Source organism: Eptatretus burgeri, chromosome 7, assembly GCF_056783735.1.
Source record: "Eptatretus burgeri isolate ZD-2024b chromosome 7, Ebu_testis_v1, whole genome shotgun sequence".
In the NCBI taxonomy this organism is placed as follows: Eukaryota; Metazoa; Chordata; class Myxini; order Myxiniformes; family Myxinidae; genus Eptatretus; species Eptatretus burgeri.
This window is the reverse complement of record NC_140967.1, coordinates 23,006,548-23,030,291: the sequence shown is the minus strand read 5'-3', so window position 1 is coordinate 23,030,291 and position 23,744 is coordinate 23,006,548. Positions and strand designations below refer to the sequence as shown.

At 40.8% G+C, this 23,744-nt stretch overlaps 1 protein-coding gene and 1 long non-coding RNA gene across 4 annotated transcripts in view; one reads left to right on the top strand and one right to left on the bottom strand.

Moving 5' to 3' along the window:
• Positions 1–2,874, top strand: part of LOC147022822 (uncharacterized) — a 5,991-nt gene extending 3,117 nt beyond the window's left edge. The window contains exons 1-2 of the long non-coding RNA XR_015059932.1: positions 1–1,078; positions 2,309–2,874. The exon at positions 1–1,078 is cut by the window's left edge and continues 3,117 nt beyond it. This is a non-coding gene — a long non-coding RNA (uncharacterized LOC147022822). The remainder of the gene's footprint in view (positions 1,079–2,308) is intronic.
• Positions 1–23,744, bottom strand: part of DPP3 (dipeptidyl peptidase 3) — a 374,981-nt gene that overhangs the window by 22,674 nt on the left and 328,563 nt on the right. For all 3 annotated transcript variants that reach the window (XM_085887695.1, XM_085887697.1, XM_085887698.1), the window contains exons 15-17: positions 18,032–18,152; positions 7,445–7,624; positions 5,455–5,617 (exon numbers count right to left, since the gene is read on the bottom strand). In XM_085887695.1, the coding sequence (XP_085743821.1) occupies positions 5,455–5,617; positions 7,445–7,624; positions 18,032–18,152 (464 nt within the window). The remainder of the gene's footprint in view (positions 1–5,454; positions 5,618–7,444; positions 7,625–18,031; positions 18,153–23,744) is intronic.

Below are 23,744 nucleotides of genomic sequence, written 5' to 3'. Positions count from 1 at the left end.
CAGCAGTGTGCCTCGTCTAATGCACCAGCAGTCATAAACACATCACCCATATCATTCGTTCACTGCATCGGCTTCATATCCCACATGTCCAATTCAACATCTTGCTTCTCACCTACAAGGCTCAAAATAGACCGGCACCTCCATACATTACAAAACTCACACTGAAAACGTCTACATTTTTTATTTATTTATCAAACTAGACTCATCATATTTAGCACACCTGCAAATGACACCTGGACCCTACATTCATACTCACTACGGTATTCGAGCTTTGTCCGGTGCTGCCCCAAAGCTCTGAAACAATCACACTATTTATGCATCACGTGATGCCCCATCATTGGACACATTTAAAACTAGAACGGCACTCCGTAGAGTGAATACCTCCACCAGACTGAACGGTTTATGCTTTATATCTCAACGATAGGCCAGATTTGTATCCGGACCTGGACCAAAATAAAAGTGGCTTGTTCTCATCACCTACCCAACCGGTCCACCAAGTTTCGTCTGAATCTGTCAATAACTTTTAGAGATATCATGTTATATATCGGTTTAGCCCTTTATCTAAGTTGTGAAGAATCACCCAAAAAAATTCTCAGGTCCCAATCCAGCTCTGGATATTCACCAAAATCGAAACAATTCATCCTCATCATACACCCAACCTGTCTACCAAGTTTCAGCCAAATCCATCAAAAAGTTTTGAGATATCATGCAAACAGACAGATAGAGGTGAAAACATAACCTCGGTCCACCTTTGGTCGGTGGCAGAATTAAATAAACTTAAAACACATCTTTTTAATTGCTGTTAAAACATTTAATGTTCATCTATACTAATAAAAGGCAGTGTGTGTGTGTGTGTGTGTGTGTGTGTGTGTGTGTGTGTGTGTGTGTGTGTGTGTGTGTGTGTGTGTGTGTGTGTGTGTGTGTGTGTGTGTGTGTGTGTGTGTGTGTGTGTGTGTGTGTGTGTGTGTGTGTGTGTGTGTGTGTGTGTCATTGATTGGTATCTACATACAGTATGTGGGTTTCAGAATGTGGAATGGAGTCCTCCCAAGACAAGCTCAAAGCATCTGCCTTCATCACGGTAAGGGGTCACGGTTCATGGAGCATGAGTGAAGTTTTCTGCTGTCAAAGTTTTGTGCTGAGGGCTCTCTTCAGGATCGTCACTGAGCCCCAATCAACTTCCAACTGTAGTTCGTTTGTTATAATATTCCCAGTGATGGATTTTAGCTCATCTGTAAAGTAATTCCAGGGAGCTTATGGGATGGCGCATCTTCCATCCGTCCGCCCATCCACAAATCCTTGTAACTTCTCAGAAGCTACACAAACGATTTCAATGAAATTTGACCACAAGCCACCCTTAACCATTATGCCAACAACAGGCTTCATCATGCCTGGTGTTGGCTTAATGCTTAGGGTGGCAGATTTTGGATCCTAGGGTCCTGAGTTCAAATACCGCTCAGCGGTTGAATTAATACCAGGTGGGGTTAACGTGGCCTGTCATCCTTCCAATGTCGGCAAAATGAGTGCCAGCATGCTGGTGTACTGTGTCGGAGTGGTGACCCGTCCAGGATTGTGCCCAATAGCCAAGGAGACTGCTTAAGCAGTACCAACGCTCTGCACAGAGTATGGTCCCAATCTCCTCCTCATCCTTCATCACCTGCGATGGCATAAAAAAAAACCTGGTCTGAAGGGGTCTACAGAGGGAGTTTACGGGGGGTGGGGGAGGAGTGAGTTGCTTCTCCAAAGAGGTATTTGCTTTCTTCTTAAACGATACACACAATTCTGATGAAACTTCACAACTTTCATCATCCATGACGAACCAAAGTTTGTTCATGACAGAAAAATCTGGCTCTAAGGGGATTTAAGTGGGGTGGGGTTGCCTCCCAAAATATGTATTTGCTTTCTGCTCCAAAACTACACAAACAATTCCGATGAAACTTGACCACCATCTGCACCACCCGTGATGTACTAAAGTTTGTTCACATTTAAAAAATTGGGGTCTAGGAGGGTCTACTGGGAGAGGGGAGTTGCCCCCCAAAATATGTATGTGCTTTCTTTTGTAAAACCACACAAGCAATCCCAATGAAACTCGACCATCATCTTTACCCCCCTGTGATGTACCATTGCTTGTTCATGGCATTAAAAAAAAATCCAGAGGTATTTACTTTTTTCTCCAATATATATTTTGTTGGTCATCCATGCCGACCAGCAGTTGTCTGATTATTTTATCCAGCTGCTACCTGGTGAGCACCCAGAGATACTGCCCCTATGTTTAATATCTCTGTGAGGTTCTTTGTCTTCATTCCCGTAGGTCCAGCTATCACTGGTACAACTTTGGCATTCTTCAGCTTCCAGGATCTTCTCACTTCAGTCTTGAGGTCTTGGTGTTTGGTCATTTTCTTGATTTCTGCATCGTTTAGTCCAAAATCACTGCTATTAACACCTAATTTAGCAATGCCTTCTTCTCTTCATTTTTTACCCAAGTATGATATCTCGTCGCATTGCTTTGTTTTTGATGTTCACACTCGATGGGATCATGAGGTCGTACGTGATCGGTACTTCCATGTTTTCAGTGATTACTTTTGGTAAATGTTCCCACTAATTTTCTGGAACTGACACATCAAAGTTTTTGCAGATGAGCCAGCGGATTACTTTACAAAGTCTGTTGTGTCGTTGCATGTGCTGGCATAAATTTTTTGTATTTGTGTTCGGTCATTAAGCATAACATATCACTCTATTTGCTACCACCTCCGTCACCCCTCACCGATCTTTTTTCCTCCTTCCACATCCCTCCCCCCCCCCACTCCCACCACTCACTCTCTCTGTCTGTCCCCTCCTTGCTCCCCACTCTGAATAAAATTCAGCACTCTCCTTCCACATGTCTCTCTCTGTGTCTCTGTATGTGTGTGTATATATGTGTATATATGTGTATATATATGTGTATATATGTATATATATATATATATATATATATATATATATATATATATATATATATATATATATATATATATATATATATATATATATATATATATATCCGGACGGTGGTTATATCTGGATGGTGTTTGTCTCCGGACGTGTCCGGGTGGTGTTTTTGGCCGGACAGGAGTTTGGATCCGTACCGTGTTTACAGTATGACCGGTAGAAAATGTATTTCAGAAATACTGTATTTTGTTTCCATCTTCACTGTTATTTTATGCAGAATAATTTTGATGAAACAGTATGAATCGTAATTAATGCTCCACCGCACGTCTGCCTTCTCTTCCTCTCACTTCACACTTTCTTCCCTTCCCACACACATCCTTGCTCCCCCTCCCTCTTCTCTCCATTCCCCTCCACCTCTTCACTATCCCTGCTCTCTCCCTCTTCCCCTCTCTTTTTCTCTCCCCTCCCCCCCTTTAATATTACCGTCAGAGAAATGACGGGTGATATTTGCTAGTAATATAATAAATTGCAAACTGATAGCAATATGTAAATGTAATTAGGAGACACTTATTGCTTCTGCCACGGAAGGTATATGGAGGTTATGTTTTCACCACTGTTTGTCTGTCTGTGAGCAGAATATCTCAAAACGTTATGGACAGATTCGGATGAAACTTGGTGTACAGGTTGGGTGTATGACAAGGAAGAATTGATTAGATTTTGGTGAAAATCCAGATCATAATCTGGATCTGAGAATTTTCAAGTGATTCTTTACTATTGAGTGATAGTGCAAAAATGATATATGGCATGATATCTCAAAAAGTTATGGGCAGATTAGAATGAAACTTGGTGGACACGTTAGGTGTATGATGATAACAAAGCGATTTGATTTTGGTGAAGATCCAAATCCATATCCGGATAAGATAATTTTTGAATTCCTCAAGTAATTCGTCACCTGTGAGAGATGGGGCCAAAAACGATATATAGTAAGACATTTCAAAAATTATGGACTGATTCGGACAGAACTTGATGGATAGGTTGGGTAGGTGACAAGAACAAGCTGATTAGATTTTGGAGGTCCGGAACCAGATCCGGCCACTCAGTAGGATACAAAAAAAACAAACTGTTCAGCCTGGTGGAGGCATGCGCTCTACCAAGTGCCATTCTAATTGCTTTTGAGATTTAAAGGAAAGCAAAACTGATGCAGAAGATGGACTAAATTAAGTTATAATACCAAAAGCAGTCATACCTCAGGATTACCATAAAGTAGCAACAAAGAAACGAAGTAGAAGTGAAACAGGATACTTCAAAAACGACAAGGAGCTGACACTCTAGGTACCCCACCTTTTGGGTGGTACGAGGAATAGATCTGTGTAGGTTTTTGTAATATCGCATATACAAGCCAAGTGACCGAGATGGTTGCCATGGCAACATAATTCAGGCAATCACAGCCGTGATGTAATCAGATTGCAATAATGCCATAAGGAATAGATATCTGCAATATGAAAGTTAAATGTTCAACTTTTTTTTGAAATATCACATACACAAAAGTACATGGACGGATGATCGGTGTTAGAGCCGGTCTGACACAGTTCATTTTAATGCCCCCAGTCTCTGATTTTCAGATTTCCTCTTGTTCCCCCACCCCTCCGACAAGGTCAGAGGTGGTTTACTCTTTTTCCGTCGAAATTTCATATTCCTTTATTTCCCCAATTTAGCAATTGAAACAATCTTTCTAGGCATGAAATGAACAATCTTGCAGTTCCTGCCTGTCCCAAACGTGTATTATGATGTAAATATATGAGACGATGGATGGTGATATATTGATTTGATGTAACATTCTCTCCACAGAGCGTCAGTGCTGCTGAAGCAGTTCTTGACGAGGGTTATACTGCGTGGTTTGCCATTGCCTTCCCAGCGTTGTTTTCCAATGCTCCATCCTTTTTTTTTTAAACACTGAGCATCAAGCAAAGAAGCAGCATGTACCATTTTTAAGTCTTTCGTATGACTCAGCCGGGGTTTGAAACACCGACCTACAAGGCTCAGAGCAGACAGAACAACTATTTTACCACTGAATCTGGTCGATGGGATATATACTCATGTATATATGTGTATGTATGTATGTATATATATATATATATATATATATATATATATATATATATATATATATATATATATATATATATATATGTGTATACCCCGGTTAAAATAGGTGTACCATATCCCTGTGTCGTACGAGGCGACCAGGGTTGCGTCAGGAAGGGCATCCGGCGTAAAACATGTGCCAAATCACTATGCGGATCATATGGATGATCCGCTGTGGCGACCCCTATCGGGACCAGCCGAAAGAAGAAGAAGAGGAGAAGATATATATATATATGTTCATGCATCCTAATGCACAAGCAGTTGATAAAAAATGAAAGTTGTTGCAAATAGCTATTTAATCAAATTTTTTTTTTAATTCCACAATCTTTAAAGTAAGGAAACACGTTTAGTGGTAAGCCACATTGGACACAAATTAACACGTACCGCTAGTAGTTGTGTTTGGCAGAACAATCAGCTTGCGTGGCACTTTCCTCATCAGAACGGTCTTCTGAAGTGTCAGGAAGCGCTCTGGGGTGTCATCCGTTACAGCTGAGTATCGTTCGTAAAACTTGGTGCCTTGTTCCACGTCTGCTGTTGATTTGTACCACTGGAAAAAAAATAAAAAATAAAAGAGGCATCAGAACAAATTAATAAAAATAGATTTTTCTTATCAATTTCAACAACAATAACCTCTTGAGAGCTCATTGAAGCAACACGTCATTAGATTATCAAAATGTCACCTTTCCCTAAGAAGGTTACTCAATAATGGGCAGAAATATTTCACAGATCCTGCAGTTACAGCCACAGGATATTTTTTATATTTTTGTATTCGAAGTGAAGGCCCGTGGAGGAGCAAGAATATAAAAAGGATCACGATGGAACAGAACAAAGGAAAGCACATTAACAGCAAGGTTGAAGGACAAAATAGAGGAAGACAGCTCAAAGGTAAGCGCATACACCTATCGGTTATGCTGGTCGCCCTCCTTGACCCCTTCACAAGAAGAAAAATTGAAAATCAAACAAACAAGAAACCTCTCTACTGGGCTTCAATAACAGTAGAAACTGGAACAGCACTCGGTAGAGCACATACCTCCGCCAGGCTGAACAGTTTATATTTTGTGATCGGCTAGATCTGGATCTGGACCTGAACCAAAATGTAATCACCTTGTTCCTATCAGTTACCCAAATCATCCACAAAGTTTTGTCATAACTCAACCATAACTTTTAGAAATATCATGCTATACGGTATATCGTTTTCAGCCTTATCTCTCATAGAGAAGAATCACTTTAAATTCTAGGATCCAGATCAGGATCTTCAGCAAAATATAATCAATTCGTCCTTGTCACACACCCAACCTGTCCACCAAGTTTCATCCAAATCTGTCCCTTAGTTTTTGAGATATCCTGCTCACAGACAAACAAACAGACAGACAGACAAACAGGGTTGAAAACAACCTCGAGCCACCTTGGGTGGCAGAGGTAACAAAAGTGATGGAAACCATACGAACCAAGTTGGAAGTGCTGAAGATAACAACAAAGTGCAGGTAATGAAGTTAACATACATAATGGACTTGGCAGATAATTGCAAGAAAGTGAAAACCTTGCAATTCGACAAAAAATGCCGACATAGATTCAAAAAAGTAATTCAAACCATAACAAAGGCACAATCTTAGACACAGAAAGCAAGGGAAGTTACTCAAACCCAAAGAGGCAATGGTACGCACACGGAATGAAGCCAAGTAAAAAAACTCGTTTTTCTCATGAAAGTGCATGCAAAAGAAACTGATAAGACAAATGTTCTTCTTCAATGGCCACAATTACTCCCATGTTCTTGTGGAGTTGGCCAGGGGAAACTTGGCCAAAGTCTTTCATGAACCAGCTGGCCAGGGTTTACGTTTGACAAAGGTTCAGGCAGGAATTTGGAATTTCGCCACGGTGCCGGTAATAGCTCACCTAGTCTTCACGCAGGACACAATGGGATATTTAATGTCCACCAACTAATGCCAGCAGACAGGACACCCGCTTAACTCCCATCCATGGGACAGCACACTCATTGAGGAATCATCCTGCCTGTGAAATACCGGGATGACAGTTTATAGCCGAGTCAGGATTCTAACCCAGGGCGACAGCTTTGAGGCGAGTGAGCATACCTCTCGGCCATCCTGCCATCCCAAATGCTCAGACAAATAATTTGCAGAGATACAGAACATAATTTCCTCCCGAGGACTTAAGGAGCAGCGATTGGCTGAAAGGTATTAAACAGAAATATAGAAATATAGGCAATAACAGAGCATTTAGAAAGCTTAAAATAGTCACAGTAAGTCTGCCATTCTGCACTATTTTATCGTATTTGTTATATACGAGTACTGGTGAGCAGTCTACATATGATGTACATAAAAATGGGGAAATCTTTTTCATGCCGCCACATGTTCACCTGCAGTTTGCGCAAGAAAGCACCAATGGCTTCCTTTCCAATAGTTGAGATCTTGCTTTTGTCCACTGTGACAACAGCATCTGGTAGTCCGTCTGAACCAACAAAGTGCTGCAGCATTACGAGGCCTTGGCCTGCTTCCAGGAGGACACGAAGTATGACAAAACGTGCCTGCATGTGTGCCTGTGAATGCAAATGCAGACAGTCAATTGCCATGTTCAGTATCGAAACACCCATGACGACTAGTCAAATAATCACAAAACACAACTATTTAGTAGAGTGGTTCAAATTTCACCTCAACTTTTCTTTATCACTATAACCATCTTGTTATGAACTATACGTAACATAACCAACACAAATGTTCACTTTTGAGTTGAGATGATGAACAGACTCTTCCGGTAGTCAAAATAGAGTCTCAACTCGCTCACCGTTTGCATTATTGATCGAGGTGGTTGATCATTCTGTATACTTTCACGTCCATCATGAAAATATTTGTACCATTCATATCGCCACACTGTGCTGCCAATCGTGTAAACTTTTATAGGTTTGATGTTTTTGTTGAGCAGAAAATTCACAATTATTCACCATTTCAGCTTCTTTGTTATCTCACTTGCTGCCATCTATATTTTCAACACATGCAATGATGCAGGAAACATGTGATTATAGGTATTCATTCCAAACATGACAAAAAAAAAATTACCTTAAAATTTTAATAATCTAAAAACATCACTCTGCCTTGAATCAAATTTGAACTACATTCGTATTCTTGAAACACAATCGATAAGATTGTCTCTCCATCTCTGAGCTGATCGATGAAACCTTTTCTTCTGGATGAATCAGGATTAACATTCTTGGTAATTGCCTCAATCTCGAATGGACTTTATCCAAACCCAGGCAAAAATAGCATTCCTTTATCATAGTAATTCTCTGCAGACTACCGTTGTAGGACCTGTTACCAACTACAGTATATGAGAGTACTACTCTCATATACTATAGTTCTAATTGTGGCATTTTTTCCTGGGAAAGGTCACACAGGATTCCTTCATGGATGTTGAGAGATAAGTTCCTATCTTGGCCACCTTTAGACAATGGGCAAAGCGTTTCCAGGTTTTCACCATCAGGTTTATTTTCCAGGTATACTTGCATTACCAAGTGCAGCACTATAACCAATAACAAGGACAAATGTGCCCAAGAGCCACGTCATAAAGGTTTTGTCTTCACCAGAAGAAGAATAAGAAGAACAAGAAGACGAAGAAGAACAACGCGGAGCTCTCTTAGAGCCAGCGTTCGCAACGCGACGCGGCTCAATGCAAATGACAGACATCATTAATTTAGTGAAAGAGATCCATGATGTCCGAATGTCACAGCTGAAGTTAGCAGGTTACTGAAACTCTTATTTCACATAACACCAACTCAATATAAAATCACATTACATTAAAGAACACCAACTCAAAATCACCCACCTGTACACATACACATAGTCGATACAAATATCTGTACACATTTCTGTACACATAGTCGAAGCTCATGGAAGAGCTCGTGTGAGTACACCGAATGGATTAGGACACAACAGGACAAAAGGAACAGCAGAGAGAGTGGGGAACACCAACAGCAGAGCTGAAGGCCAAGATAAAGGTAGGTAGACAAAAATGGGTGTGGGGAGGAATGGGTTGCAGGAAAGGATGCCTGAGGTGAACAAGATGGATACAGAAGGAAGCTCTCAAGAGGCAAATTTGTAAGGAGGAGGGATTGGGTGGGGGCTAACAAGGTTAGAAAAGGTCATGGTTTTGGATTGGGGACGATCTGACATGGTGGTGAACATATGGCCTGACGATCTTGAGAGAGGGGTGAGATTGAAGAGGATGTTGAAGTTTGTTCCACAGGTGGTAAAAAAAAAAAGGAAAAAATGAGTGGAGGTGGGCAGTGATCCTATATTTAGGTAGTTTCATCAGAAGTAAGTTGATAGTGTACCGTGTGCACCCCTGCAGAAACCTGGGATGGGAGGGGGGGTGGGGAGGAACAAAACACGGAAAGAGCAGATGGTGAAATACCAGAAAGGAGGCGGTAGAAGAGAGAGAGAGAGAGAGAGAGAGAGAGAGAGAGAGAGAGAGAGAGAGAGAGAGAGAGAGAGAGAGAGAGAGAGAGAGAGAGAGAGAGAGAGAGAGAGAGAGAGAGAGAGAGAGAGAGAGAGAGAGAGAGAGAGAGAGAGAGAGAGAGAGAGAGAGAGAGAGAGAGAGAGAGAGAGAGAGAGAGAGAGAGAGAGAGAGACCACCAACCTGTCTGTGATAGCAAAGTGATTTTCCCAGACTCAGCTTCATCACATGAGATTCCAAAAATCTTCAAGGCCTTGATTTCCACGGCGTCAAGCTGAGCAAGATGTGAGGCAGCAAGCGCTTGCACCTTCTTGCCATGTGGTGATCATAACTACCAAGTTTGGTGAATTTCTGCCCAACTGTTTAGGAGGAGATAGCGTGATGGACAAATAGACAGAGCCGATAATATTATCCCTTCATTTTATTTATTTATTTTTTTGCAAAAAGCGTGGGGATAATGAAGCAATGGCAAAGCCATCTTGCCTAACTTGACAAGCTCTCTGCCTGTGAGGCCACCTTTATTCCTGGACTTCAAACTTCCTCCACTCACACAATCAAAATATTGCCATAAATAGAACCATTTCCTCCCCCCCCCCCCACTCCCACCCCCACCTCCCAGCAGAGACTAGAATTCCCCAATGCATTGTTTTGGACCCAGTGCTGTTCTTCTTTTGTATTAATTACCTCTCTGATGCCCTGCAAAGCCATCTTCATTTCTGCAAATAATTCTATATTGTGTTTTACAGTTTCTTGCCCTCTGCGAGGCAGACAGCAGCTGAGTGTCTCTGTCTCTCTATGATTATAATAGACATCTATATAGGCAAGAATATAGGCAAGAAACTATGAATCTCAGACTTATCCTATCGCTCCAGAATGATCAAACGAATACACCTATATATCTCCTTGGTCATCAACTGGAAGTGGTTCAGTCGCCTGACCACCTAAGCCTCACGATCAGCCATCACCTTTCCAGGACTGACTGACTACATATCAAAGCTGACCACCAAAGCCAGCCACAGGCTGGGCATCCTCCATCAATCCAAGTCTTACCCTGGAAAATCAGTGTTACTCAGTCTGCAAGCTCTGTCTTAACTCAATGGAGTACTGCTCTCCATTATGGGTTGTTGCTCTGGCATCACATCTGTTTCTCCAAGACCTGTTGCTCCCACATCACAGAAATTGTTGTGGCCTCTGTTTTTACTGCTTCTCCTCCAGTCTAACTCCCTCTGTTCTTTCTCCACGTTGATCCTTCCTTGGCTCCTCCAGGATGCATGCATGCATTGTTCCAATAATTATTCTCACCTTTAACCACACCTAATCCAAATCTCTTATTTGCAGGTTACTCTTTTTCCTTCCGTCTGCTCGTTCCTTGTTTTTTTGTTCAGTCATATCCTTGCTTGTTGAGTTCAAATGTGCCAACCACCTCCCCCCCCCCCCGCTCCACTGCCAGTTTGTTGCCTCTTTACCTTCTTAGTGGGGCAGATAGCAGCAATTTTTGAGAGTAATTGTGCAAATGATGATACAAGCATCAAATTTGGCACATTTGTTCTCCAAGGGATTTTAATCAAATCTGCCTGATTGGCCATTTGAAAATCCAAATTTTGAAAAATTAAAAAAAAAAAGTCAAGATCACGAATCAATGTTGGATGCTGGCTGAGATTGGTGAATGTTTCAGAAACATCATCAAAGACGTTCCAAGTCTGCCATGCAGTTTTCTTCCCTTTACCACAGAAGGCAGACACGACGTCACATCCAGTGAACGCATGGAAGTATGGGATCCCTCTCGCTTTCTCAGGCCCTATTGCAGAAACTACCTCATGGACTGGAATCCATCGTGCCTTGGCTCCTTGGCCAAAGGCAATCCACATGTTCTCAAGACCTAGTTGCTGTAAGGATGGCAGTACAGATATTGCTATGACTAGTACGTCCGTGTCATTAGCCTTAATGATAATGGACTTGCTACCATCCGTCGTTGCATCCCTGGTGTGTACAAATATTTGAGTGTCAACTTCTTCATGAGAACATGGAGGCACAGCATCCAGTGACTTCCTTGTGTTGCTAATGGCATCTTCTCCTTTTGTGACAATGACTGTGCTTGTCGTCTGTGCTTCACACATCTTTTCCGCAAGGAAGTGAAACAGCTCAGTCTTGTTGCTGTCATCTCGAAGAAAGCTTCTCCAGTTACTTGGGGTCTTACTGGTTCCTGTCACTCTTCTTCTGAGTCCTTGCCCCTTTTCGACCTTGCCTCGGACTTCAGACTTGACTTCTTGTACACATCAAACACTACGTCCACCCTCTCGTACCTGGCACCATAGGATTCCACCTTTGGGATGATGTCTTCTTTAGCATAGTCATCAAATATCTTTGAAGTGGGTGGAGGTAGGGCATTGATAAGTGCTGAGCCATCAATGATGACTGCATCTCCCCTTGGTTCTCTGTCTGGGATGTTCACTTGCGCTTCAAGAATTTCAGCCAGCTGTGACTTCAAATTTTTTCAAAAAAAAATATTTTTTTTAATTTTTCAAAATTTGGATTTTCAAATTTGGGCAGATTTGATCAGAAAGCCCTGCAGAACAGAAATGCCAAATTTGATGCTTGTATCATAATTTGCACGATTTTTCTACTATCTACTACACTATATGTGATAGTGCTCTGCAATAGGCCTCGATCATGAATTTCTTTAAAAAAAAAAAAGGAGCACCCACAAGCCTATTAATCAAGACTCATGTAGCTCAGGACAGTACTCGTTAATGGAGAAAAAGTCTTTCACAAATCCTCCACAATCCTGCTGTAATTGCCATCATATGATATAATTTTGGGTAGAATTCATTCCTCGAAAATTACCTTTTAGAAAAAAGTATATTAAAAAAAAAACGTATCAAAAGAAGAAAGCTGATATAAAGATCTGCTATTGAACATCCAGACATTCAGCATACGGAACACTCCCAAAAGTGCATATTAGAACTGAAATCTCTCGAGCTTAACATTTTTATGATGAAAGTGAACAGACATCTTTTCAGCTCTTCGAGGAACCTCAAAACTCATTTTTAATATATATTTTTTTAAATGAGTTTTACTGCTCCATAGATATCATCCAAGTCAAAACTTCCATCCACAAAGTTAACACTTCACTGCTGAGAAAAAGATGAGCCACAAAAAAACAAACCACATAATCCCATATTGAAGTTTCAGCATTGCCTTACTTTGAGCTAATTTACTCATTATCATTATTAAGGCAAATTGTACTTTATGGATGAACACAAGATGAGCCCACGCATGCAATTCCAGATAACAATGGACAGCAGCTTTCTCTCAGGGTGCCAATTAAAACTGACAACTCAGCCAGCTGCCTGACAAATTTGCTTGCCTTGCCAGCTGTTATCTATATTCATAACGACAAACGTTCCAGCAGTCAAACACTCTCGTGAGAATTGTTTGTCAGATGTGGAGTAGCACAAGTACAAAGAGATATCCATCTGGGTTAGAGATTTACAGGTTGAGACACCACCACAACTCGGCTCAATAAGATGTTGTATTCAGCACACCAGCCACTCTCATCAAACTTCTGAGCTGCCTCGCTACAATTTAAAAATCAGTGTTCACATGCATTCGTTGTTAAAACCTGATGCTAAAATGAAATTTTAAAATATATATATATATATATATATATATATATATATATATATATATATATATATATATTTTAACCCTCATAAAAGCAAAAAATAAATCTTGTGCAAAATGAATGAAAAAAGTAAATATTAATACCAAATGTGAACAATGTAACTATTGCAAACAAATATCACATATACTTTGCAAATAACTTTTGTTATAATGTGCAATGTCATGTGGTAAACAACAGGTTCAAAAAAGTGAGAAATAAAAAAGGATTTTTTTGGCACCGAAACCAAATTTATGATAGAAAAGTAATTGTAACTGAAAACTAAAAAGTTGAATAGTGTATTAAAAACCCAACTAACCGCCTAAATAAATTGGATACACAACTATGCAACTTTTGGAATCGACATCTCGTATCAACAAATGATGTCTTGACGGTGCTCTGCCAGAAGGTAGGTTTGGTGCTCCCAAAACAGCCCCATGACAAGGAATGCACTGGGTAGCTTGAATTTGGGACACAGCCATTCATGATATAATATAGAATTGGAATTTCTACCTCAGTCACCAAAAGTGAACAGAGGTTATAGTGCCTTCAGAAAGTATTCACACCCCTAGACTTTTGTTACATTTTGTGTAACAACTAAAAAAAACATTTTTTTACAACTAAAAATGGATGAAATTTACATTTTTTTGTCACCGATCTACATAAAATACCTCATAATGACAAAGTGAAAAAAAGTTTTTCGGAATTTTTACAAATTAATTAAAAATGAAATAAATAAATGTATTTTGTCAATAAGTAATCAGCCCCCTGAGTCAATACTTTGTAGAAGCATATTTGGCAGCGATGACAGCTTCGACTCTTCTTGGGTATGTTTGTATCAGGTATGCACATCTGGATTTGGGGATTTTCTCCGATTCTTCCTTGCAAGTTTGCTCAATCTCTGTCAAGTTGGATGGGGAGTGTCGGTGAACAGCAATCTTCAAGTCTTTCCACACATTCTCAATAGGATTCAAGTCTGGACTTTGACTGGGCTGCTCAAGGACTTTCACATTTTTGTTATGAAGTCATTCCAGTGTTGCTTTGGCTGAATGCTTGGGGTCATTGTCCTGTTGGAATGTAAATCTTCACCATCATCTAAGGTCTTATGCACTCTGAAACAGGTTCTCCTCAAGGATTTGCCTGTATTTGGCTCCCATTATTGTTCCATCTATCCTTACAAGTCTCTCAGTCCCTGCCACTGGAAAGCATCCAAGCTTCACGGTAGGGATGGTGTTCAATGGATGCTGAGCTGTGCTTGGTTTCTGCCAGACATAGCGCTGTGCATTCAGGCTAAAGAGTTCAATTTTCGTCTCATCAGACCACAGAATCTTTTGCTTCATGCTCTCAGTCTTTCACGTTCCTTTTTGCAAACTCCAGATGTGCTGTCATGTGCCTTTCTCTCAGGAATAGCTTTCGTCTGGCCACTCTCCCATAAAGCCGAGACTTGTGAAGTTCTGCAGAGACTGCTGTCCTTCTGGAAGGTTCTCCCATCTTAACCAAGGAACTCTGTGAGTCTGTCAGCGTGTCATTGGGTACTTGGTCACCTCCCTGACCAAGGTCCTTCTTGCCCAGTTGCTCAATTTGGTTGGATGACCAGCTCTAGGAAGAGTCTGGGTAGTTCCATATTCTTTCCATTTCCTAATGATGGAGCTCAATGTGCTCTTGGGAACTTTCAACACTCGAGAAATTGTTTTTCCCTTCCCTAGATCTATGCCTCCTCATAATTCTATCTCGGAGTTCTACGGACAGTTCCTTGGACTTCATGGTAGAGTTTCTGCTCTGATGTGCACTGTCAACTGTGGGACCTTTAATAGAAAGGTGTGTTTGTTTCTAAATAATGTCCAATCAATTAAATTGGCCACAGATGAACTCCAATCAAGTTGCAGAGACATCTTAAGGATGATCAGAGGAAATTGGATGCAACTGAGCTCAATTTGGAGTATCATAGCAAAGGGGCTGAATACTTTTTGATGCAAGACATTTCAGTGTTTCATTACCACCGCCACCGAAGGTGGATGGAGGTTTTCACCCCTGTCTGTCTGTTTGTTGGGTCGCCGAAATAGGTGACCCTTATTGTCAATAATTCTGTCTGTTTGTTTGTTTGTTAGTTTGTCATCAGCATAATTGGTAGTAAACGTGGGCGGATTTTGACCAAACTCGGGTGGTAGGTACATCTTATGACCTAGTGCTTTGGAAATTGTGATGGTTGCTAGAGACGCTTTGGTTCCCTAGCAACAACTGAAAAACCTTCAAAATCGGTACCGTTTACGCGAAATCAATTCCGAAAGCCATTATCCCACGTAGGGTTATGAAATTTGGCACGAATGATCTACAGGTGATGCTCTATCAAATATATTCTGGTTTTTGTGATATATGGAATACTTTACCCGCAGCACCCCCTACAATTAGGGTATGCGCGAAAATTGGCGAAAATTGAAGGCCCCCTAGCGACCAGGTAACTGCATCGATACGAATAAAACTTTGCAGGTTCATGGTACTCAATGAGTACTACAACTTTGCCTCAGGACATATTGACCAATTTCGTTTAGGTCAGAGGTCAAAGGTCAATTAGTGCAAAAATCGATATGTGAGAGCTGGAGGTGCCTTCACGCCAAATGCTACTCAAAGGTCAATTAGTGCAAAAATCGATAATATGCGAGAGCTGGAGGTGCCTTCGCGCCAAATGCTACTCCTCCTAGGGTTATGGTCGGATGGTCATGAAAATTCACACTAATCGTCTGGAATACATTGTGCACAAACGATCGAGCCGGATTTTCGATTTAGATCTTTGTTCACCCATAGCACCCCTTCGAACTTTGGGGATTTCCGATTTCAAACCGCATTTTCGGTACTTTTCATTCAAATGGATACCAAGTAGTTATCAGTAGTTGGAACTGGATGAGATTTGATATGCATAATCTTAAGGTGATTCCCTATCCGCTATATGACATTCATTATGCTCTATATCTTATAGTTTCCATGCTCGGTGACCCATCGCCGCCTTCCAGCTTGCTTGTTTGTTACTTGGAGAAAAAAAATGTTTTTGGCAAGTATGTTGATGGATTCCGTTTGTTTGTCTGTCCGCTCACCTTTAATCGCCTACAGGTCACAATTTTAAACCAATCTTCACAAAACTTCATTGAGTGGTGGAGTTGGTGGTCTGACAGATTCCTATTTATTTTTGAGGTTATTGCTAATATCATTTCTAAAATCATCACAAAAATCTTTTTGAGGTCATTTCTAAAAAAAGAAAAAAAAACGAATTTCTAAAATCCTCAATTTTCATCCAATTGACTTCAAATTTGAAGAGGATTTGCATATCAGGTTAATGAATTCAACCATCAATTATGTTTAAGGTCAAAAGGTCAACATATGACCAATTTCGAAATTTGAGAGATAGGGCCAAAAACTATATATATATATATATATATATATATATATATATATATATATATATATATATATATATATATATATATATATATATATATATATATATATATATATATATATAATGAAATCTCAAAAAGTTGTGGACGAGTTTTGACAAAACTAGGTGGGTGAGTTTGTTAAGTGACAAGAACAAGCCAATTCGATTTTGGTTCCGTCCTTCATATCATCCGTAGTTTCATTTTTCCTTGAAAAATCAGAATTAATCACAGTCCAAAAGGCCGTTGCCTGTAGACCAATGAAGTCTTGCTCTCACCTATGGGCTGGCACCCCAACATCACATCTATCTTTCCCGTATTCTCTGGATTCCGAAGCTCTCAACATTATTAGAATCTCCAACGATGAGATCGAAGAATAATTAAGGTCTGCTGCTCTCGCATCACAGGCAGGTTTGGTGGCCTCTCTTTTTTATTGCCTCTCCTTTCACTTAAACACTCTGCTTTCTCAGTCATTCACCCCACCCCAACAACTTCAGGATGTATCTATTCTTCTAGGAATCCCCTCCTCATCAAACATCCAAAATCCAGGTAGACTGCACACTTCAACTCTTTCATTCCTTGCTTCTCCAGTTTGTGGAACCACCTTACCAAGGATGTGCTATATCGCTCTTCCCTCCAGGGCTTCAAAGCAGGTGCTGCACCACCATCTCACATCATCCCACATCCTTAACCACAAACCACAATTCCTTCCTAACACAACCCTCTTACTTGCAGGCTGCATTGTTTCTTTCCATCTCCTCTCTTCTCTTTTTCTGTTCATTCATTCACTTGCTCATAATGAAGCAGCATGATGGCTCAGTTGAGAGAATTGTTGCTTCTAAACTACTGTCAGTTCATACCTTCTGTCATCTTGCTCTTCCATAAGCCTCGATCTTGCAGATACAAAAACATTGCCAACTGGAATCTGACTGACAGGAGGTACCTCCCACATACAACCCTATCTGTGGCACACACAGCAGCTGAATTAGACATTAAAACCCACAAATTATTTGGCTTGAAGTGGAGAAATAGTTGATGCCACTCTCGAGAGGTGTCAACAAGTAGCATGTGCTGTGTCAGCCTTCTAAAAAAAGTATCTGTTTATATTAGGTTTGAGTGTCCTGGCTTCTCTCTGAAACTGCTGTGTCGATGAAAGGGGGTGGCGGAGAATGTGAAACAGTAAAATAAAATAGCTGTTTGTATTAATCATTAAAATCAACAATTTGAGATGAAAAGTAAATTGCCAATTCCATGTCTGGATAATAATCTCCTCGATAAGCTCATTTTCCCTCTTAAACATGTCTAAAATGCTAGCGTGGATGTCTTTTCTCATATAATATAAAATTATCAGAAAGACAAAATAAAGAAGATAAATGTATGCGCTGTGAGTATTAGGTAATGTACACACTTGTCGCCATGTGCTCTTCTCAGGAGTGTAATACTCCAGTGCTTGGACGCCAGCTCGTGCCATGTGCAGCCAGTTAATGAAACACACATCTTGTGCCTGTTGTCCTTCATGACCAAAGATTCTGAAAAAAAATAAATCAGAGAAACCAGAATGCTTTGGTAGAACCCGAGGACATTCACTTTGTGTGTACATGATCAAAACCAATGGCAAAACTTGATAAACTAATAGTGCACATGTTAGGAGTATAAAGTTCGTGCTTCCACGAGAAAAGCATTTCAATGTCCCAAATGTATTGATTCAAATGAAATGCCCCAGGCAAAAATCCCTCTCCTGTCGTAATTCTCTGCAGACTACTGCAGTGGGACTTGTTACCCATATAGTAACATATAGTATATGAGAGTACTACTCTCATATACTATAGTTCTAACTGTAGCATTTTTGCAGGTGGAAAGGGTCTCAGAAAAGGAGTGCCAAGCATCATTGCAAGGTACTGCATGATAATATCCAGGGAATCACAAAGCCTGCTATTCGGTGGCTTGCACGCCATCGTGGGGCAAAGCACATCTTGGGTCTCATCGACAAGGAAACCCATGGAGTTCTCAAGGTGTTCATGGAAAATGCTACCCATGATGCTGTTACCCACACGAAGCATGCCAAGTGAAAGACTTTGATCCTTCGATGTTGGCTCTTCCTGTCATTGCAAAGCAGAATTCGCCAAGCGTTGGATTGTACACCCACTAATAGGGAACGCAAGCTGGGATTAGACCGTCATGGGACAGGTTAGTTTTACCCTACTGATTCTTTTGACGCTGGGACAGCAACCCCACTCAGTACGAGAGAAACCATGGGTTCAGACACTTGGCACGTGTGCCTGGCTGAGCAGCAGGGTAGCAAAGCTACCTTGAGGAATTATGATTGAACACCTTTAAGTCAGAATCCCTCCTCGGACGCGGCAATACTGTTGCGCTTGGGGCTTCGGCCAGGACAGCATACAATTTTTGAGCTGGTGGCCCCTCCGAATTTCGAAAGTTGGCTTCTCAGGTCGGTCCTCCGCATTCAATACACTGACAAGGCCTTCATCTGCAGCCTGAAGGAGTACTGCTCTCCGCTCTGGGCTGGCTCCCCTGCCTCACACCTTGCTCAGATTGATGCCATGGAAACCAAGGTCTTCAACATTATTGGAATCTCCCGTGATGAAGCAGAGTCTATGGGCCGATCACTTTCACATCAGAGACAGGTCATTGGTTTATCTGTCTTATATTGTCTCATTTCTGGTCTTGCGCCCTCTGCTCTTTCCGCGCTTTGTCCCCTTAGGTCACCCCAGGTTTCTGCGGGGCATGTGTGGTCCATAATCAATCCCCTTCTGATGAAACTCCCAAAATCCAGAATCACTGTTCAACAAAACTCATTAGTTCATCTTTTTTTTCCTGCCTGTGCAACCAACTTACACATTCTCTTCAATTGCATTCTTCCCTCAAGATGTTCAGGATAGATGTTCACCTCCATCTCTGATCATTCCCAATCTAAAACCATGATCGTTTTTATCTCTATTAGCACCACCGCCTCCATCCTAAGCCAACCTACCTCCAAATTTCAAGTTTTTCCATCCTGAGAGTTTGTTCTGTATCCATCTTGTCCACTTCATAAATCTTCCCCCACCCTCATTCCTCCCCACACCCATTATTTGGCCATATCTCCCTCTACTTTATCCTTCATTCAACACTACTGTTCTCGTTCTCTCTGTCTTTCTGTCTCTGTGTGTCTGTCTGTCTGTGTGTGTGTGTGTGTGTCTCTCTCTCTCTCTCCCCCCACCCTCCCTCCCCCCACCCCTCCTCCCTCCCCCACCCCTCCTCCCTCCCCCCCCCGTTCCTTTTGTTTTGTTGTGTCCTGATATGCTCTGTGTCCTGTCATCCCAAGTTATTTCCATCTAACTCTGTGTCTGTCTCTGTCTCAAAATGCTTTACAGGTGCTGTCTTTATCTGTTTGTAATGAGGTCATACAAACAATTTCTACAAGAAAAATGAAGATTTCCACTGATTGTGAAAGGTTAAAAGTGAGGAAATGTAAAATATGGGAAGGACGAGAAAGTTTGAGATGAAGGCTTTCCACTTCTGTTTGTTCTCGGTCGGCCATCGAAAGCAAGACACAGAGGATACCATCTTGTGATCCAGGGGTTAATGTATTTCCTTTGCTGAGGTTTTCATTGTGATGTGATGGAGTCTTTTTTTTTTACCCCCCTCTGACTCCAGTAGTGCCTTGTTTAAATCAATACGTAAACCCCCACTGTGTAAAGCCTCAAAACACAGCAGGATTTGCTGGCATAGGGAATCCATGAAATGATGAAAAACTGGAGGAAATCCTTTTGGAAGCACAAATAGCTGAAATTTTCAAGAGCCAGGTGAATGACCTGTGGTCACAGTGCCATTAGTGTTGCATTCCCTGACATATTTAAGGTCTTTCACAGCATCCCCTTTCACTGACACACAATGAGTAATGGTTGTATTGAAAACAGTTTTCGAACAAGTGTTTTGGTGGATATAATGAAGCAGCAGGATAGCTCAGTTGGGAGAATGCTCCTTTCTCAGGTGCCACGTTCTGGAAATCAGATCCAGTTAAAACTGTTGTCTGGTGCAACGCAAGGAGTGAATGGATTATGCAGCAAATTCTGTCTCCAAGGAACATATGCTCAGCTAATCGTGTTATTTGTAATGTGAACGTATAAGATGCAATTATTTTTATCCCACACCGAACAAATGTTTGGGTCAGTAACTTGACTTGATTCAACATGTAACTGCATGGGATGGGCATGGAGTTGGCAGTTCTCATTTGCAAATTTCTAGTTTTGTAACCACCTTGCCACCCTCCATGAGGATCTTATAAGAAAGATGAAAAAAGTGTTTCCTGTTTCCCCCATACTCAAATCTCATTGGCGAGACCCTAAATGTTTTTGCCTTTCCCTTGTTCGACATAAAGTTGACTTCCACTTCAAAAAACAAAAACTACAGTCATGATTGTGTAAATTGTAACAACATGATTGGGTTGTTTCAAGTCCAAACAAGGGTCTCCGAGGGTCAAAAACGATTGTTATCAGGATGTGGTCATACTGCTTGCAAGGACATGTTACATTTGATCGCTCAGGTGCAACTGACAGGCACCACAAGCCACGAGAAGATAAATGGCTGTGCTGATAGCCATTTGCACGTTGTAATGCTCTCCTGTCACATTTGTAGCCAGAACACCAACGTCTGGTCAATTGGAAACTGACTTTGCATTCGGTGAAAGTCAAACACGGACTTTGAACTTGTTCGTTAGACGATGCAAGCTTGTTTTCAGTTTTGTGTCAAAAGTCACGCTGGGGCAGGGAAGTTGGACAAGGGCAAGACGAGTTTTGTATTTATTTTTCATCAACAAGGGGAAAAGAGTCAGTGGAGATCACAATTATTTGTGCAAGGTATCATTTCACTGATTTTGCAATTTTGTTGATAAGTTCATCGTCTAATATTTACTATACATGCGTGTATAAGGCTGATAACTATAAACATCGTGTTGCTCAACTAAAAAGTTATTTTATCTTTATACAGCTCCCTAACAATAATAAAAAAAAAAATTTTAACCCAAACTACAACATACCTTAATATTATAAACCAGAAGTTTTTGTTTGGCTTCATGCTTAGATAGTATGAGTGTAGGGTTGGGCACACATCGACTTTTTCTCTGTTGTCCCGTTGAAAGGAGTGTTTTTTATGGCCATTTTTCACGCTGATCACGAATCCGTTGAAATTTTTGACCGAGAATGATGTCTGAGGTTGGTAAAATGCAAAAAAAACAAAAGGGCCACCAAATTTACCCACTTTTCAGGTAAAATTTGATAATTATGGCTTACTAGGGCATGTAATAATATTACATGAAATGATGAATATTACATAATAATACATGTAATATTACATAATAATATTACATGCCCGAGTAAGCCATAATTATCAAATTTTACCTGAAAAGTGGGTAAATTTGGTGGCCCTTTTGTTTTTTTGCATTTTACCAACCTAAGAGGGTTGGGCACACATCGACTTTTTCTCTGTTGTCCCGTTAAAAGGAGTGTTTTTTATGGCAATTTTTCACGCTGATCACGAATCCGTTGAAATTTTTGACCTAGTGGATGTCTTACTAAGACCTCCTCCAAGGTCAAAAATTTCAACAGATTCGTGATCAGCGTGAAAAATGGCCATAAAAAAACACTCCTTTTAACGGGACAACAGAGAAAAAGTCGATGTGTGCCCAACCATAATATTACATGCCCGAGTAAGCCATGATTCTCAAATTTTACCTGAAAAGTGAGTAAATTTGGTGGCCATTTTGAATTTTTGTATTTTACCAACCTAAGACATCATCCTATGTGAAAAAAGTTCAACGGATTCGTGATCAGCGTGAAATTTGGCCATAAAAAACACTCCTTTCAAAAAAAGTATGGTTGTATGCCCAACCCAAATGAGTGCTCATATTTTATCAATCACAATTCATTATTTTATTTCCAGAACAGCACTTGTCGAGCAGTCTTGCCTCGCACGTTCATTTCTTAAAATTGCTCGGGTTAGGGTTAAAAGTGTTCCATCGTTAACTGAACACGCCACTATTATGGTCCATATACATCCATGCACCCTATTAATGGCACATCGTTTCTTGGCACGGATTATGAATGTCATAAATTTAATTCTTCACTCATGTCGTGTGGTAGATCAGATACGTATATGAAGTTTCTGATTTTTCAGATAAGGATTTCTATTCAACCAGTTATGGCTGGAATACCACTTCACCAATGACATCATCATTATTATCAATCTAATATACCCCATGGGGAGTTGATGACATGTGCCAAGTTTCACTTTTTTTCATAAAGCAGTTTCAGAGAAAATGTCCAAATGCATGTGCGCGTGTACACACACACACACACACACACACACACACACACACACACACACACACACACACACACACACACACACACACACACACACACACACACACACACACACACACACACACACACACTCCAATAGTCTCGCATCCCCTTCGGAGCGAGACTAATAACCAGTGTGGATGTCAACATTGATAAAATCAAACCAATGTGAAGAACAAAGTGGACAATTTTGTAAATCTTGCTGTCTGAAGACTACTTTAATCACAAAAGGGCAAAGATTGAAGTTCCAAATCCTAGTTCATAATATCCTTGTCTTTCATGTGATATAAGTAGAAGCTTACTTTGAGGCAGGGTCACTGCTTGAAAAGAAAAGAAAGAAAAGAAGAAAAAAAAAAAAACTTTAGAATCTGTTATTCTTTACACTCGAGTGGATTCTGCCACAGGTGCTACCAATTATTCAGTAGTTAGATGTCAAAGAACTAGTATGAACTTGTAATCGGTGCTCGATCTGTCCAAAAGACATCTGCTGTTGGAATGTGAGGAACGCGAGCCCACCCTTTGGAGTCAGTAAGGAAGAAACGGTGAATTGTGTTGCAACATTGTTGTTGTCATGTAAAATGGACACAAAAATCAAGAGTCCAAAGTTGTTAACAGTCGTGCACCCAAGCAATACGAACATTGTACCAGCATTCTGATTCGTCAACAAGGATATTGTAAAGAAGAAATAGGAGGTATAAGCCACCACGGCAAAAACTACAACCAGCACATGATCAAATGTCGGCCTCCCAAGCTGACATG